General features: G+C 40.8%; 1 protein-coding gene across 5 annotated transcripts in view; it reads right to left on the bottom strand.

The window, feature by feature from the left end:
- The window catches only part of LOC126484035 (solute carrier family 52, riboflavin transporter, member 3-B-like), a 126,626-nt gene that overhangs the window by 17,349 nt on the left and 89,155 nt on the right, over positions 1-20,122 (bottom strand). For 3 of the 5 annotated variants that reach the window (XM_050107369.1, XM_050107368.1, XM_050107367.1), the window contains exons 1-2: positions 7,018-7,221; positions 4,570-5,857 (exon numbers count right to left, since the gene is read on the bottom strand). In XM_050107369.1, coding sequence (XP_049963326.1) covers positions 4,570-5,784 — 1,215 coding nt within the window. In that variant the 5' untranslated portion in view covers positions 5,785-5,857; positions 7,018-7,221. Of the gene's footprint in view, positions 1-4,569; positions 5,858-7,017; positions 7,222-20,122 lie in introns of those variants that run through there. The other 2 variants (XM_050107371.1, XM_050107370.1) reach the window with 2 other exon arrangements.

Below are 20,122 nucleotides of genomic sequence, written 5' to 3'. Positions count from 1 at the left end.
TATAAAATTTCAGAGGTTGTTTAGGGACATTTATGAAATGGCTCTGAGTACTATGGGACTTAACATCTATGGTCATCAGTCCCCTATTTATGAAATACTTTGGTTTAAGGGACTTTGGTTTCTGGTTGCTCATTACAGAGTAAATCAATGTTGTTTGATTTATTATCCTTTATATTGATATTTCATTTAAAATATCTGCACAAAGTGCAAATTCCAACAGTGTGTGCTGTGTCTTGTTTGCAAACCAATTTGTTCTGTTCACTCATGATGCTTGCTGTCGAGAATAGTAAGACCTACTTTACTCTCAGTGCTCAATCTTGCATTCAGTACTGTCTCAACTTGTGTACAGTGATACAGTGTATTATGGTAAGTATACTGATGCCAATGTGCATCTCACATATGGAGTCATTCAATGGATTGGGAAAGAAGCACAATGACACTACTCTCAGCTGCACCTGCAGTGATGGCAGCCGCATCACAGTGGTTTTTCATGTGTACATTGTTTCCCACGAATAACCAGATACTTTTGTGTTACTGTGTTTTGGCGATTCCATATTACCCGTGTTTTCACTGCTGTGGAAGTATTTTCGCAGAAACAGTGATAATTCTGGTAGCAAATACAAATAAATCATTATTATTTGATTATTCTCTAATGAACATACCAGAGACCACAGGTCACCCAAAATATAATGCTTGTATCACTGAACACGCTCCAAAATTCTGTCTGTGCAGTTCTGATTTGCCCTGTATATCACCAGTGCGTTGGTTTCTTCATTGCTTTGGATTCCTACAGCTCAAGGTACCCAGCAGAATATAAATTTGCCTTATTGCTATAAACAAGTGTTACTATGTGGTGTACCAGTATTTGCTGGATACACTTTTATAGTCTGTCATACCATTGCAGACTATAAACAGATGAGATACTTATTCTTTCAATCAGTTATTCGTTCTTGTCTAGACTAGTTTGTTGAGAATCACATGTAGCTCTACACATAGTAAAGTTCAAGACAAATCCAAATGGTGCGACATCAAGTGGAAATAAAAAATAGAACATAGTATCATGATGGAGGCAAAAATGGTTGATAAATTTTCAAATATGTTTATTCACTGATACAATCATCAATTAATTAGTGACAGAAAGAATGTAAGAGTAATCCGCCGAATTACAGACCTATATTACTGAAGCTGATTTGCAGTATGATTTTGGAACATATACTGCATTCAAACATTATGAATTCTCAAAGAAAACGATTTATTGACAAACACATATTCAGAAATTATCATTCTTGTTGAACACAACTAGCTCTCCATTCTTATGAAGTAAAGAGTGCTGTTGACAGGGAATATTAAATTGATTCCATATGTTTTTGATTTCCAGAAGGTCTTTGACACTGTTCCTCAGAAGCAATTTCTAGTTAAATTGCTTGTCTGTGGAGTATCTTCTCAGTGGTGAGATTGGATTCATGATTTCATGTGAAGAAGTAACTAGCAGAAAGTGATGAAGTAAAATGAAAGTATAGTAATATCTGTCCCCAATGAAGTGTATACGCCTGCTGCTGTTCCTGCACTCCATTTTCAGGCCACAAGTGGCCCATCGGGACCACCCAACTGCTGTGTTATCCTTTGCTGAGGTTGTGGATAGGAGGTGCTTATGGTCAGCACACCGCTCTCCCGATCATTATGATGGTTTTCTTTGACCGGGGCCACTACTATTCGGTCGAGTATCTCCTCAATTGGCATCACGAGGCTGACGGCAACCCAGAAAATGGCAACAGCTCATGGCAGACCGGATGGTCACCCATCCAAGTGCAGGCCATGCCCGACAGCACTTAAGTTCAGTGATCTGACGAGAACCGGTGTATCCACTGTGGCAAGGCCATTGGCGACTGCTGTTCCTAATCTACATAAATGATTTAGGAGACAATCTGTGTACCCCTCTTAGATTGTTTGTAGGTGATGTTATTTACCATCTTATAAAGTCATCATATGCTCAAAACAAATTACAAAACAATTTAGACAAGATATTTGTATGGTGCGAAAGTTACAATTGACTCTAAATAATTAAAAGTGTGAAGTCATCCACATGAATACTAAAAGGAATCTGCTAAATTTTGGTTACACAGTAAGTCTCCCAGATCTGAAGGCTGTAAATTCAGCTAAGTGCTTAGGGATTACAATTATGAATAACTTCAATTGGAGCACTCAAATAGATCATGTTGTGGATAAAGCAAACTAAAGACTGGGATTCATTGGCAGAACACTTAAAAAAATCCAACAGGACTACTATAGAGACTGCTTACACTACACTTGTCCCCCACACTTCTGGAGGATTGCTGTGTGGTGTGGGATCTGCATCTGGTAGGATTGTTTGAGGGCATCAGAAAAGTTCAAAGATGGGCAGCTCGTTTTGTACTAGTACAAAAGAGGGGAGTGTTTGCAATGGATATGGTACGTGGATTGTGTTGGCAATAGTTAAAACAAAGGAGTTTGTTACTGCAGCAGGACTTTTTCCTCAGAGTGTGAAAATATTTTGTTGGTAGCTGCCTACATAGAAAGGAATCGTCATAATAAAATACGAGAAATCAGAGTTCGTGTGGAAAGATTTAAGTGTTCAATTTTCCCACAGGCCATTCAAGAGTGGAAAAGTAGAGAAATAGCTTGAAGATGGTTCGAGGAGCCCTCTACCGGGCAATTAATTGAGAGTTGCAGAATAATCCTGTAGATGCAGGCAATGAATACATTAAATAATTGTTACAACATTTATTTTCTGGAGATGATCATTGAACTATGGGGTCGGTCGGATCAAAATTATTTGATGATATATATCAGTGAAATTTTTTTAATGTTTTTATTTTATTTTTATTTATTTATTTTTTTAATTGGTCTTAATGGGTAGTTTCTCTACAAATTCGTACAGTAAAACTTTCAGAAGTCAGAAAAATATGGTAGCTATCTCATATGAAAAGTGAGATAGATAAGTGGCTAATAATAAACAATGTGTCCCACAACATATAACATTAAAAATTAGCAGTTTCCTTCCAGCGTGATCATGTACAAAACTGAATCTGATGCAACCAATACTTGTCTAATGATAGCAAAGGGTGTGGTTGCACTCGACAAGTCTTCCACAATAGAGATGAACTCATAATGATTGACATTTCTTCACTCTAGTTTTTGTACTTTGTACACGACTACGTATGAAAATTAAAACCAAGCAGAAACGTGGTGTCAAGCTAACCGAAGTATGAACAGTTCCACAACACCTGCAAAAGTTGGTGCAGCATGTACAGATCACAGGTACATGCATCATAAGTGGCAAGTGCCACAAAATGACCTTAGGGTTCTTTTTTTATTATTATTTTTATCTAAATAATGAATCGTATCTCCTGAGAAGCACATGACAAATGTATTGGTGATGGAATGTATGCTCCATTATTACTTTGGTATGTGATGACACTTTTCACATGTATACAAAGCTTATATATTTTAGAAAATCTTTACATATCACGTTGGCCAACAGCCTCACTGCAGTGGTAACACCAGTTCCCTCCAGGCCACTAAAGTTGGGCTTGGCTAGCAATTTTACAGGTCACTGTCTGGGTCTCCCGAGTGGTGTTGGCAAGCGAGGTGCACTCTGTCCTTGCTACTTGATTGAGAAGTTGCAGCAACAGCCACGAAAACTGACAATGACTGGGAGAGTGGTGTGCTGATGACCAGCCCCTCTGTATCTGCATCTGGTGATGCCTAAGGGTTAAGAATGACATGGTGGCCATTCAGTACCATTGTGGGCCTTCAGGGGCTGTTCGCATGGTGGTGTTAAATATTACATGTGACCTATTTGGAGAAGTATGTTTTTGTTCATGTGGAAGATACTTTCTCACAGTCTGAGGGCACATTCATTAGGACATGAGAATCAAATTTTATAGGTTTTGTGTAGATGATCTTGTCCACTGAATGCTTTCTTAAATTTTTTTCAAACTGCACTTGATACAGCTAATGTTATCTTGTCTTTACATTTAATTTCTCAGGAAGTGTTTAGTGTGGTTATTTTACCGATCGGTTTTCTCCTTTATTTTCATTGCTACAAATGTGTACGTTGTTAACATTGCTTCTTCTCCGCACTCATTGATAGTCCTATATTAGAGAATATATCATTACATGCAACTCAGTGGGATCAGTGTTTTTAAGATATCAATGTAAATATTTGCTAACTTTTCAAACTGTGGCACCTCCAAATCTTATCTGCACATTTACGTCACGTAATCTAATATGAAAATAAGCTGCTTCAAGAATAAATGCAGACATGTGTTCGGATAGGGCAGATTGTTGACTGCAGGATGGATGCTGTTTAAGGGACTACTTCCAGATATTAAGCAGAGTTGTTGTTACCATTCTTGGACAATGTTTTGACAACACACTGTGACTAGTGAAGTAGTACACTAAGCATAAATGTTTATAACATCAGTTTTTGCCAGAAAAGAAATTTACTCAAACATTCTTTAAAGAATTAAAGAAGTTTAATTACACGTATTCAAAGAAGGGATAAAAACATAAAATTAGCTTACTTACCACAAGGAATTCTCCACTCGTATATCCAACTAGTGGAGGTGTAGGGCTCATGACTGCAGTAATACCTATGTATATTGCAAAAACAGTACTGAATGCTGTTAGGGATGATATTGCCCTGATTGAGGAGTATGGCAGGAAAAATCCGAGAAAGCATGCCACTGGATTAGCCATGCTTGACAATGTGACAGACAGATGGTATGCTATGTTGCCATATGGTAAGCAAGAATATGACTGAATGCTTGGGAATATTCCATTTCCAAAAGCACAAACCCATGCCATCAAGAACATCAAACAATAATAACTACAGGGTGATAATGTTGCTGTTACTGACATCATCTCTCTTGGTTGCTGGAACACTTCTGTTGTAGGTGTTGTACAGAGATCTTTCAATTCTTCACATGTACTTTGTTGACTTAATAGTCCATCATTAAGACCTGACTCTTCTTGTGTATCTGATGCTTTCTCTCTCTGTCGTGAAGTGTTTTCATCTGGAGAAGGAACTTTCTCATCTTTGCACGTCTGTAGATTATTCAGTAATGCGAAAGAAATAGTACTGATGAAAAGTGTTCCAAAAAGGAAGAAAAGAAAAGCTGTTGTCGAAAAATTTGGTGGTGGTGTGTATGGAACAAGAGTAACCTCTGAATTTCCATTTTGATTACTTGAATTTGTGAGAGTCTGATTCACGCAAATAGGATTTCCTCCTACCCCTTGTACTAGAGCCACAATGCTTGGTAGAAACCCACTAAGTCCTTCTCCAACAAAATAAGAAATCAAATACATTTCTTTATAGTTTCTCATAAAAGGCATAAAGAGTACTGAACTGGTACAGCCCACTAAAGCAATAAAAAATGAAAGTGCAAGCAGTGCTGTGCTGTGCTCTTCACCATCGATGTAAGTAGTCTCTTTGTAGAGGAATGGCAGTAACAAAAGAGCAACAGTTCCAATTAAGAGTATTGCATATATTATGATACTATCCCTTAATACTCCTGGAAAGGTTTTCTGCAGAATTGCATACAATAAAGGTCCAATGTTTGCAATTTGTATAATAATACATATGTATGATGGGAGATTCCATCCTTCAGGTTGTGTCTGCACAAGCAGAGGCAGCTGGACAAACAGTCCATTTACTGCAATCCAGGTTCCAATGCCAAAAAGAATGGCTAAAATATCCACCAATATCTTCCGCTCAGAAAGTTGTCTTGCACAGAACTTCATGTTGGGTTTCTGCAAGTCTGTATTATTAGGGCTGGATGGTAGAAGTGGTAGTCTCTTTCCACATTCGTTGTACCTGTGGGTTAAGAAAAAGAGCATACATTTAAATTAGTTCAAATGTTGTACAATAATACATGGTTTGCAAATAAGTAATATGGGGGTTCTATTATATCTCAAATCATACAATACATAACACTTGTTCAAGCAATGAATCATATGAAGTAAATTAACACTGAGGGAGTGTCTTCTGTTTGGAAATAATGATGCAGTGGATTCATTACGATGGGATAACATACCAGTAATTTAATAAATGAGTTGTCTGTCTGAGATACCTTGCACAATGGCACTGTGTAAAGTGTTATAATTTGGAATGAAGAGAGTTGTGAAATTCCACATATTTGACGTCTGTGTGCTATACCTCAGTGTGAATGTATTAACTGCTGCTAAGCTGAATGGTACAGAAATCTTGCTGAAATACACTTCTGTTGCTTACATTAAAATGAACACTCAGTAACATGGTTCTTCACTACACAGTAGGTGCATTTCCTTAAATCTCAACAAATGAATTTACGTACTGATAGCAACATCTGAGGCAAAAATTGTGCAAACATTTATAACCAGAAAATCAAGAAGTAGTGCTTCACACGAATATTTGTGATAATAACTAATTACAATGCTTCTAATGTTAGTGTGGCAAAAGCGATGTGCACAAGATAAATTATGTGTTACAGTTAAAACTTAATTCTATACCAAAGATTTCTAACATGTAGAAACAAAATGTTCATAATCCATAACCCGAATTTTCAGTGCCCACATTCTATATCGAAACCTGCCACCCTAAGTCATAAGAATACGTTAATTTTTATTTCTCGCAACATCTAAAAACCTTGAAAAGTCCTTCCTAGTTAAACATGACGGAGACTGAAATGCATGCAAATATTCTATTAAGGTTATTGGCAGTTCACGATCTTAATGGTTTGCTCTGAAAATTTTGTCAATTACGTCAATGAACTGAATTTCAGTACCGATATTTAAAAAATGTGTTACTTCGGCACAACTTCGTTAAATAGGTCACTTTGGCATAACATGTCGATCCCACATCGGTATTATCATAACTTATGAAATAGGGCCCAGTGGTTAATAGTACAATTGCTTGTTAATCAACGAAAATATATCTGTAACTTGACATGTGTAACAGGAATTTAATCTATTCAAAAAGGCGCATCACTAGCTTACGTTTGACCGATACCCGACGTGGCAGAATTGCAACTGCTTTCGTTCTGCCATTGAAATTCGGCATGGACGCGAATATTAATACTGGCTTCTTATACAGCATGACCTGAGTTTACATACGCTACGCAAACAGAAAGGCGTAGCCTAGGTTCAACATCTGGGCGAGTCTTCCATCGTTTGCTGCTATCCCGCTGATACCAGCTGAGAGTGACGTCACTAGTTGGTGAAGGTTAACTACATCGATCGTGCCAAGTTCGCCGTTAAGATTACGATACGACAGCATTGCATAACAGTTGCTTAAACAATTTGGTGTTACTAAATTAGGCTACAGAATTACTAGTGCCGCCAGTTAGGTGATGGGATGTCTATGAAATATATGAATTACACGATAGTGAGAGTGGTCAGTACCGGTATTGGGTAGAAGCGTAAGCCTGTATTTAAACAGAATTATTCGGTGCGGAAAAAAATTAAAGTAAGTTAATGATCCTGGAGTAAGAAAAAGTTTTTTTTTAGGTTTTCGGTAACTTTTGTCATTAACATTTACTCTAGCAGAACGAATACGTCAACATACTTGTTGTAGTAGTAGTAGTAGTAGTAGTAGTAGTAGTAATTCGGTTTGATTTTGTAGTCTTTTGGCTTGCCTGGGGGACCGACAGAGAACCATAAAGCGCATTAAGGTATACATGTACACACATTATCTGCAAACAACTACAAAGTGCATGGCGGAGGGTACTTACCATCAACACACAGGGTTTCTAACCATTCCATTCACGCACGGAGCGCGGCGAGAATAAGTACTTAAATGGGTCCCAGTGGGAGGAAATAAGTCTAAAACTTGTCTTAGCGATATGTACGAGACTTCTATGTATTCGTGGCTGGCTCGCATAGCATTGATTATTGAAGATTTGTACGTAGGATTTCGAGAGATAGTTATTGTTTATCCTCAATCGTTTGCCACTTCAGATTTTTTCAGTACTTTTATGACACTTGTCCTTGGTTCAACAAACCTGTGACATTCGTGCCGCCCTTCTGTATGTGTGTCCATGCCTTGTAAGACTGATAAGGGTCCCACGCACCTCAGCAATATTTTAGGGTGGCTCGCACGAATGTTTTGTAAGCCATCTCCTTTGTAGATTGACTGCATTTTTCCAGCATCCTACATCTGAACTGATGTGTGCCGAGTTAGTTACCAATGATGGAGCCTGTTTGATAATTCTGTTTAATATCTCTAAAATTGTTACACAGAACCCCTAGCGGTAGGAATTAGTGAACAGAGTCCGGTGTTGACTCACAGATATTACTGTCACAGGATGCTATGTTCCCGTTTTGTGAAGTGAAAAACTTTCCTTTCTTAAGTTTCCAGTCAATGCACCACTTTTAAATCTTAATAATTTGCATCCAGCGTCTTTGCATGTCACAACTCAGATGTACATCTACGTGACTGCTCTGTAGTTCTTACAAGTGGTTTGCAGAGAATTCTTTGAACCAACATCAGACTGTTTCTTTGGCGTCCCAATCTCGATGAACAGCGCGCGGGAAAAAGAACCACTTAGTCGCAATTTTTTCTTTCGTTATCGGGAAACAGAGATAGACAACGATAATCTTTAAGTTTTGTTATGCACTTGATCGTCTTCCCGGGTTTCTGCTTTAATCAGTTACGCTGCAGCAGCAGCAGTATTCCAAATTGCTTCCTAGTTACCCAAAGTAAAAGAATTACGGAAAACATCAAATTTGGAGCTGTGGAAAGTATCAAATTATTGATTTATAATTTTTTCTAATATTTTTAAGGACAAAATCCTTAATTACACGTCTAGTTTTGTAGGACCATACTGAGGACTCAATCTTGACGGTCATGGAACGAATCAGTACATGAAATTACAACAGAAAAGTTAATGATAAACAAAATAAGATGCATTCGAATCCTTTGCTAACGACTAGCTGCTGATTATATTATCATAATCAACAATGTAACACAGGCTTATGCTTAAATGTTTTCCAGGAACTTCCTGACAATAGGAGTGAGCCATGAATGAGGAACTGTACAGATGACGACTGACTTTTACTCTGAAATATATACCACAGTGCTGAGAAAATTATAGCTATGATTAAAATTATATATACGTAAGAAACAGTAGTGATCCCAGCACCGAGCGGGGTGGCGCAGTGGTTAGACACTGGACTCGCATTCGGGAGGACGACGGTTCAATCCCGCGTCCGGCCATCCTGATTTAGGTTTTCCGTGATTTCCCTAAATCACTCCAGGCAAATGCCGGGATGGTTCCTCTGAAAGGGCACGGCCGACTTCCTTCCCAATCCTTCCCTAATCCGATGAGACCGATGACCACGCTGTCTGGTCTCCTTCCCCAAAACCAACCCCAACTGATCCCAGCACTGACGTAAGGGGCACCTCCCTTCCCCGCCCCACTTAATCGTACTCCAGTCAGACACCACATCATGGCCTTACCATTACTGTGGAGAATGATATTTTGCTGCCTCTTCTTGAAGTACGAGAGGAACTAACTGTGACCTACTCGTATTCCATAATGGTACTAAATGTCTGATCTTCGTTCATCTTTAGGAAAGCGAAAACATTAATTGCTCATACTCATTCTCTCTTCGTAGGTGCTAATGCTAAGCTGTCATATCTTTCGTACTTAAAAATGAGGTAAATGGTTTGGTGATACAGATAATCTACATCTATACCTGCGAACACTGTAAGGTGCATGTCGGAAGGTACTTCCCTTTGTACCACATATTAGAGAGTATTTCCGTTCCATTCATGTATGGAGAGCGGGAAGGACTCTTTAAATGCTTCTGTGCGTGCTGTAAACTGTTAAACTGTTTTCGCGGTCTCTACGGGAGCGGTATATACGGGTTTCTACTAGATTCGTCGCTTAATACTGTTTCTTGAAAACTGTTAAGTAGGCTTCCGCGGGAAGGTTGGCATCTATCTCCAGGCATCTGCCAATTCAGTGTTTCCAGCATCTCCGTTGCGCTATCCCGTGGATCAAACAAACTTACTACTATTCGTGCTGCCTTTCTTTGTATGCATTCAGTATCCCTTATTAGTCCTATTTGGTGTAGATATCCCACACTTGCGCAACATTCTATCAAGGAACCCATTGACTGCGAGATCGCAAGTTCAGTCTTTAGTAAGGCTGATTTGAAAGTGTTGTGTTAACAATTATGACAGGACAAATATTAGCTACTGACTCACCACGTGCGTCTGGAGGGCAACAGAAAATGAGTGTCCGGCGGGTACAAGAAGATCAACCTTCGACGGGGTGTAATGTATTACACTTCACGAAACGGACGTTGTCGGCATTCAAGAACTATTTAAAAGAAACCATTAACTTGCACTACGAACACCGAATGAAAAATGGCGCGCCACAGAGATCACGAAGTTTCGCACTATCAAGATCGAAGGCGGACTCCTTGGGAGCTACAAACCGTGCAGGAAGTTCAGCTAGGTATCCACCTTGAAAAATAATAGAATTATACTCGTGTAATGGGGTGATGAGAACCGATAGAATGTGATGGTATGCAACCAAGTCCGAAACAATCTGTCGTGGAGTTTATCGTGAAACTGGCTATCTTTTAATGCGTAGCTGTAGATATCGAAATAATAGGTTTTATAGGCACGAAAAAAAAATAATCTAGAGGCTGAATTTGTCCAGTGGTTCCGGGTGGTATGAACTCCAATGTCACACATTTTTCGGAATGGCTACTTTGCTCTAAAGCAATAGGCCTATAATTTTTATGCTTAGACCAGGAATCAAGCAAAAGCAAGTTTTGTTGACCAGATATTGCTCAAAAGCAGTGCTTATACCATAGTTGTAGTTCTGTTATGCCCATTATCCCACTCTTGCTTGCTGCCACCTAGGTATTTCGTACTGCCCTTGCAAGATTACACACATGAGAAAGAATTGTAGGGGGCAGAGCACCTCCAAATTCTCGCAACTTTCCAGCCAATTTACCATCCACATTAACAGTCGACATAATTGTACAAAAATGTCTTACGGCACTGATGTTAGTTGATCTTGATACAACTCTCTTGGTACCTCTAATTTCCAGGGTTCCTTTCATATGAATTTTCTCTTCCAATCCCCACTGGTCGTAGTTGAAAACAAATTCCTTACTCAAAGATAGTAGTGGACCCAATCTGGCGCAAGTCAATTTGTTAGTGCAGGTTGCCTACATCAGGGGCAGGTATGCACTCGGCGACAAACCTATTGTTCTCGTTTGATTGACAGGTACTTAACCTATTTTTCTCTTAAAAGATCCTTCCTTTTCATTGACATGCACTTAACCTGTTCTTTCCCAACCCCCTCTCCCTCCCCCCCACCCCTCAGGAAATCTCCCCTCTCACTGCTAGAGGTACACTTTCAGGTCTGAGTTATTGGAATCGCCCCTCTCACTTTTATCAATTTGATTGACTACTTAATTAAATCGATCAATTAATTAACTTAACCGCCCTCTCCTCCCCTCCCCTCCTCCAAAAATGGTGGGAAGTTCAAATTTCGTCAGGACAATGCAGCACACCATGGCTACCTCTACTATCCTAAGAAAATAGTGGGAAAAAGGGCACTTGGGCTATCTACACTAACCTAAGTCATCCAACTGTCACCTCTTCCTAGGAACTGTAGGGAAAAGGATACCCTGTGCTGGATAGGATGGACCTATATCTTTATTTAAACAGTCTTTACTTAAACAAGTTGAGGCAGTACCTCAACCTAGTGTGCCCACTATGAGGTCTGGAGTTCAACTGACATAGTACACAGTACTGCCACCAGAGGCCACTGTCGTACCTCCTGTGACTCAATCCAAGATGGCGGCCTGGAGGGGGGAGTGATGGGAAAATGACTCAGCTTTTCTGGGTTGCTGGAGAGAGAAAGTTGTGTACTTTATTTATTTCGGAACAATTTATTTAGGGACAGATTTGACACAGTATATTTATTACACTGACATAAAACACTCAACCTGATGTGCTTGAGGTCGCAGTAAATAGTCTACAGACCTGAAAACTACTCGTAAATAATGCAGTACACTGATGTGCAGAGATGCAAACAACTCTGGGGCAAACATGTTGCATAACCCAATGTTCAGCAGTGTACTCTGGGTGTCTTAACGTAATCTTTGGCCCTTTGTCAGAACTTAACCTATTATTCTGTTAAGTGGTTTTCCATGTCACCCCCATTTCCTTTAATTATTGTGCTGCCTTTGATACCAAATTAGTAATGTCCTCCCACCATTTTCTGGTACACTTTTCGTATTCCAAATGCTTTTGAACGTCATTTCTGGCGTATTCTTCTTTGTCACCAACACCCTTAAACTACTGTAGTCCACTGTACATAAAAATTGTTCAAATTAACATAGTGTTCTCCACTTGACCTGCTGTTTTGCTCTATGTCACCCACCCACCCACACCTTCCCCTTTAATATTGTACCACTAACACCACACTATTTATGCACATTAATTAAATTGATATTATTCACATATATGGGGTAGTCTTTTCTTAATTCATGGCATCCTATTGGTCTGTGAAATCGATTGAATATAGTTTAAACAAAAGATCACTAACACCAATGCCTGAGTCGGGGTGAAACGGCAGATGCCGCAAAGTGACAACATGGCCGTCAGCTGCCGAGCCACACACAGGTGTCAGTTCAGGTCCCACAAGGATGATGCGGCAGTATCCATTTGATACATAACACCTGAGGAATACCTGTCGAAATACGTGTTCACGTAGGCACCATTGCTGGCGCGATGATGCATATCTGCGGTGCAGGTCCAGTGCCGAGAGAGATGTTGCAATGCTTCCCAGAATAGCACAGGGTGCATTCTTCCTAGCAATCCTAGCGGGACAGCCCATCTGTCACTGAATTTACCTGTCAAACTGCTGCTGCCGCCGGTGTGGGAGCACTGTGCGCCATTGTTTTCTGCAGACAAGGCATTCAGCAGCAAAAAACTATTTTGTACATATCGCCATATTGCACTGACGGTTAAACCCCTTAAAAGTTGTCTACAGATCATCAAATACATACAAGAATCACAAGAGTATTGGGAATCAGGAACATATTTACCTGTGTAACTACAATTAAATATTACGATTGCTGCTGCAGTCTGACACTGATCGATGCACAGGTAATGTCTCCTCTTGACGGCTGTGGTTCTGGAATGAATCTCAGTATCTATAGTGCACATAATTTTCGACGTAAAAGAAATCTCCCATACCCTTGCCAGTTATTGATGCGCTGAATCTATACATCCCTCACGATAGGACACACACTCATTTTCTCTGGTCATACCACAACATAAGCCACAGTAACATTACACTGCAATATATACAAATTTTACACAAACACTGCAGTTACCTTTTATATCTGTACAGCATCCGAAAAAGTTATGGTATACCTACACTCACACTGGCTATATGTCTCGATTCTCGTCAGTCCTAGGAAATTATCTGACAAGTGCTTCTGGAAGGTGCTTTATACTGCCAGGATTCTCTCAAACAAGTGTTATGAAGGACAAGCGTCTGACACTATGTGATAATAAATACCACACCAGTGAACGTAATGCTTGGAAAGACATCACCGACATGTGTTGGTGTACTGTAATCAACACCTCTATCGATAGAACAACAAGGAATATGCGAGGGTACGTTTGGGGGTGCCGATGAGGGGTGTATTGTTACAGACGTATTGCCCGTCCTCTTTGTACACTATAGCAGATCCAGTTGAACACTTGCATTGCTATATTGTGCAGATGTTTACAAAATGAATCTATCACCACTTACGTTCGGATATACTCCACAGTGCGTTGAAACTGCAATTCACAATGTCCAAACTATTCTTTCATTACGACTAGACATATTTTGTTTTTACGTGAATAGCAGTTTGATTACCTCCCGCAAACATATGTCAGAATATAAACCACGGTACCTTTACGTTCAAGCAGCAGCATAACATTTCTGACTATCAATTATAGGTGTATATAACAAAAAAATTATGATACGTCCACACTTGCACCAGCTGGTTGTCGTTTACACACAGCAGAAAGGCCTGCCACCATTACGTATTTGTCGATGAATAAAGGATGTAATTACAATTCGAAAAGCCCTAGACTCCTTTCGGTGTATCGATTTTACACTTCCACGAAATCTTTTGATATTTCTGATACTTGTAAGTCCAGCCAACACACAGTGGCGTCTTTATATATATTTTCAGACTGCCAGGTTGGGGTTTGTGTCAGTGCATTCCATCCATAGATTCCACCACCCAGATCAAACAATTTTGCCCTGACTAAAAAATCATTGTGAGCCATTGAGTAGCTAGAAACTTATCCTGCCTGCTAAGACCTTTACGTGAAAACTCGAAAAAAAATAGAGGAAACTGATATTTCCACTCGTCAATACCAATGTCGGCGATATAGCAGGTTCCAAATCATCCTTATAATTTACAAAGTCAACTAAGATGTTTTTCATGTTTAGAGAAGCAGCAAACATGTCCTCCACCTGTCTGTCACCTGATAGATGCACTCGACAAACACCACAATTGATCTTCTCTCAACCAAATAATGACAGGAAATGTGATGAAAGAGGCATTCAGACAATTTCAATAGGAGGAAATAATGGTCCAGTGTGAACCCATGTCCATATTGACTCTCCTCAAATTTCCACGTGATCACGAAAGCTGTACAACACATACTAAGTATTAGTACGCTATTCGGCCTTCTACAGGACGACATGGTTAAGTCAACTGCATTCCTGCATCCCAAAAGGCCTCTCCATTTGGACGGCTCCTGCCGTTAGTGGGAAACGTGAATCATTCCCGCCACAGGCCACCGCGCCAACCAAGCGCAGACAGAATCGTCCTACGAAATCGGCCACATACATATTTGATCGCTATACTTACAATTAAATGCTACGATTGTGGTCTTAGTTGAACGACATTCGACAATGAGCAAAGTATCGGAAATGCAACCTGCTTATGGCTGTGGCTCAGGAAATAGAAATATCTGTATCATTCTTATGACTTGACATACTCTTCCTTTTGCTATCACAGTATTCCACGTCAAATCCATACCTTGCTTACTTTAGAAGTCTGACGCTCAAGGTAAACCTATCACACATCCCATACTACTATGTATAATACTTCGTCAATAACTGATTGCTGATGATACGAATTAATACCGACCGAAAATCAACGATGGATGGACGTGTCTCATAAGTTTCCTTGTGAGTGGTACCACTGTGTCTTAGAAAGAGAGGCGAAATCGTCTTACAAACCGCCTGATGTTAAAAAACACAACCATATTATCATCACAAGCAGTCTTGGTTCTACAGGTGCATACAAGTATCCATGTTAAAAACTGTACTGACTGTATAAATCTACATATGGCATTACCTCTGAATGAAATGGTTTTTTCCAGACAAATACCACGACACTGAATATACACGGTGATCGCCAGAGTGTACAGTATCAGACAAACAGTGCAGTTACACGTCGCCGACAGTATGGAGAAGTCCTTTAATGATTACAGCCACAAGTTAATCATATTTCTAGCCTGTCATATCTCGAAACGAGTCACCTTTCTCGAACCTATCTACCACAGTAAAATTCCAATGTGCTTTAAAGTAGTCCCTATGCATCTTGCAACTGCTGCCATTTCTGCAGATTTACGCACGTGATCATTCCAGTTTAAGTCGGAACTGAGTAGAAGCCAGAGAAAGCTATATCTACTACCTTCCGCAACCCATGTACAAACAGGCTAATCTGAGTTACTGTGACAGGACTGCCTCTGCCAACTGTGCATGATGTGTAAGGTAAGCGCTAAATGAAGCCTGCTCCTGCAACTCGAGGTAGTATAAAAGACACTATGGGAACTGGGGGAAGGACGTGGATTTTTCTACTGCGTTGTTATGCTTCTCCAAACTACAAACAGGTAGAGAACTCAATAAGATTTTTACCACATCTCTCTCCTCCCATATATAGCAAACAAATACCGCATGCATGTCGGCATCGAGCACATGTCACGATCCTGTTAAATATACAGGTATTGAACAACTGCAGAGACCAGTTTAAAGTTTCATCACCTGTACTGTGGGAGGATGATCGTATCCCAGAGACTATACTGTAAGTCGCAAGAGACGCTCAATGTGACCGTGTCTCATTGTTTGAAACATTGTTTTTTTGCTGCAACACGCTTCATACACTACCATACATTTAGTTTCTCCGCCACGACTTCGAGGTGTGTATCAGGTTCTAAACTGACATTAACACGTTCTCATCCATTGCCTCTCACAGAAAACTAGACGTCGCACAGTGTAAATCGTGTTGTTACTGCTGCTACCGTAACACACCACACACAGTGGATGATTTTAAATAAAAGACAGTTAAAACATAAGGAAACTGGAAGAGTTTGGCGGCGTTGTGGAGAGTTTCCAAACTGCAGTCCGAAGGTGATTGGCGACCTCTACATTTAAACTCATCTGTCACAGTGATGGAATAGCTGATGGCTCTGCATTCCATTTCGACTGATTCCTCATATTGCAGTCACGTACGCGATCACTGTTTTGGTGCTAGTCATATCCAGAAGGTGTTGCCCCTCCACCAAAACTCTTTCTCCAACTCAAACAAGCAATGTCAGTCAAAGATTATGTGGTAACCAACAGTGTGCCAGTGGACGGGTGGGATGGAAAAAGGCACCGTCGATGTACTGTAATAATAAGCATCACAGTTGATAGTGCGAACAATTTTAGCAGTTTTACAGTAATTTCAACACCGACCAATTATGCGACAGCATGTTTCCCAATTTCAGTATCATAACTAAACCGCCTCTTCTCTACTTTGCGAGAATCATTGCGAATGTAGGTAGATGACTGTGCAGTATGTCCATTCATTGTTAATTCTCGAACACATACATCATCAAAATATACCAGGCAGCGCTCTACATATTTCTAACACCTCGAGCATAATGCTTAATTTACGATCTATCTCTGTGCGGATGGGAGTCACAGAGCATCCCTGCAGTCTTAGGATAAAATTAGCGACTGAAAGACCCCCTCACACTGTCTTTAACCAGCGCGCCTTGCAGCACCATTACCGATTTAATCTGCAGCTGATCAGAATTAGACCACTATCCATGTCTCGTGAACGAATGGAGCTTGCCGAGTCCTCGCCCATCCAAGTGTACAAAATTTCTCCAGACGTGCCCATGTCGAGGAGGTTAGCACCCCTTATTGGTGTATAGTAACAGATTTGAAAGTGTTGTGATATACGAGTAATAGCAGACGGTTAAGAAGAACAAGAAATGAATGGTTTTTATGCATGATGGAGCTCCAGGCAGATGGAGTTCAAAGCATTTTATGTAAATCAACTACGCTATCAATTTTAAAGTATTGTTCTAATGTCTGGGATCAGTACCAGGAGGGTATTGGCAAGAGAGATCATAAACACACGCAGTCCTAAGGCTATACAGTTCTACACCTAAAACAGGTTATAATGTTAGGTCACTTGAGTTCCCGACCTATCAGTCATCTGGAATGCAGCGCTGTTAATATTCTAATGTAAGAAATATATCTACAGTACATGACATCATCCTTCTTGCAGGTTTCTCTACGATAAACTATGGTAACAAACCGTAAAACGAAAAAAACTACTTCCTTAAAACATTTGCTCTGTGTGATACATGCACAGTGTATCTCTCCAAAGATCTGTAGCGACCGTTGTTCACATCCAGTCACAGTTCCGAAACTATGCTCACATCAGTCCCATATAAAATTATTGTTAGTAACGGAGAATACCTCTCACAAGGAAACAAACAAACGCATAGCAGCAGCGTTCGACATGTGAAATTACATGTCATACCACCACTAACTCTGTATACAGGACATCTGTCAAGCAGATGTACACATGGGGATTGCAGTGTCTCACAAACACCTATCGCTAACTTAGTTATGAAACTGAAGTATCGATTTCACATCCAAGATGCGTCAGGGGAATGGAGTACATCGCATAAACCTTCGTTCGTTTAGAGGAATGTGTCACGTTTCATCACACATAAGATGGAAGTCCTCTAATGGCCGAGAGGTTTACTGTTAACGATCGCAAGTAGACACTGCTCTAAATCAAATACAGAACACGCGGTTTTACACGAGTTGAACGCAGGCTACGTCACACAAATGATGCATCCTGACGAAACATCAGGAAGAAATGGTCAAATGACTGCAACAACGTCTCCCTCTCCCTCTCTCTCTCTAGAATGCATCACCAGTCTACTATTAAATCGTACCTCGTTACAACTCCATCTCAACCAACCACTCCATCCACTCTGTCATCTTTTAACGCAGATGGTTCTCTGTCTTCCTGAAAGGCGTCAAATACAGTAGTCAACTCGCGTGTATCACTGTTACCTCAATAGACATACAGTAGAATGCTGCCTCGAAGGAAAAAAGTGACTGTTTCCCTGGTTTAAAAAAAAAAAAAAAAAAAAAGGCTCAAATGGCTCAGAGCACTATGGGACTTAACATCTGAGGTCATCAGTCTCCTAGAACTTAGACTACTTAAAACTAACTAACCTAAGGACATCACACACATCCATGCCCGAGGCAAGATTCGAACCTGCGACCGTAGCGGTCGCGCAGTTCCAGACTGTAGCGCCTAGAACCGCTCGGCCACCCCGGCCGGCTTCCCTGGTTCCTTCGTTTCCATGTCGACGTTTTCCAGTATTGCTCTTGCTGTAGCATACTTGTCCTCATGTACAAATTGTTCTGCGCCAACACAGGACACGCAAGTAATTCGTCAATTTCCCCGCATTTCGGTGTATATTCCCTCAATTTACACGTATTTTTCGCAATTCTATCGATTTTTTAAGTCATTTCTACCCATGCGATCGCTACATAACCTCTCGTTCCGTGTTCTAAAATTAATTGTAAATGTATTTCAGCTGACAACACCTAGCGCAAATGCACTGTTCGGGAGGCACAGTATAGCACTATACTCGATTGTATCCAGTCGCTTCCACACAACATATGCCACATTTGCAGAGCGTCTGCTGTGTTTTCTGTATGTCAGTGTATGTGCATGTGTCGTGGAGGAGATACAGAGAGAAAGGAACTGTCGCTCAGGCCGCTGAAGGGCTACTACTGCAGTGGATGACCATTACCTACGGATTATGACTCGGAGGAACCCTGACAGCAACGTCACCATGTTGAATAATGCTTTTCGTGCAGCCACAGGATGTCGTGATACGACTCAAATTGTGCGCAATAGGCTACATGATAAGCAACTTCACTTCCGACGTCCATGGCGAGGTCCGTCTTTGCAACCACACCATGCAGTGCGGTACAGATGGGCCCAACAACATGCCGGATGGACTGGTCAGGATTGGCGTCATGTTTTCTTCACTGATAAGTGTCGCATATACCTTCAACCAGACAATCGCCAGAGACGTGTTTGGGGGCAATGCGGCCAGGCTGAACGCCTTAGAAACGCTGTCCAGCAAGTGTAGCAAGGTGAAGGTTCCCTGATGTTTCGGGGTGGCATTATGTGGGGCCGACGTATGCCGCTGGTGGTCATGGAAGGCGCCGTAACTGCTGTACGATACGTGAATGCCATTCTCCGACCGATAGTCCAACCATATCGGCAGCATATTGGCGAGGCATTCGTCTTCATGGACAATTCGCGCCCCCATCGTGCACATCTTGTGAATGACTTCCTTCAGGATAACGACATCGCTCGACTAGAGTGGCCAGCATGTTCTCCAGATATGAATCCTATCGAACATGCCCTGGATAGATTGAAAAGGGCTTTTTATGGACGACGTGACCCAGCAACCACTTTTAGGGATCTCGCCGTTGAGGAGTGGGGCAATGTGGACCAAAAGTGCCTTGATGGACTTGTGGATAGTATTTCACGACGAATACAGGCATGCATCAATCCAAGAGGACGTGCTACTGGGTATTAGAGGTTCCGGTGTGTATAGAAATCTGGGCCACCATCTCTGAAGATCTCGCTTTATGGTGGTACAACATGCAATGTGTGATTTTCATGACCAATAAAAAGGGCGGAAATGACGTTTATGTTGATCTCTATTCCAATTTTC

This window comes from Schistocerca serialis, chromosome 6 (assembly GCF_023864345.2).
Source record: "Schistocerca serialis cubense isolate TAMUIC-IGC-003099 chromosome 6, iqSchSeri2.2, whole genome shotgun sequence".
NCBI lineage: Eukaryota > Metazoa > Arthropoda > Insecta > Orthoptera > Acrididae > Schistocerca > Schistocerca serialis.
Note: the sequence above shows the minus strand (reverse complement) of the source record. Positions and strands in the feature narration are given on the sequence as shown.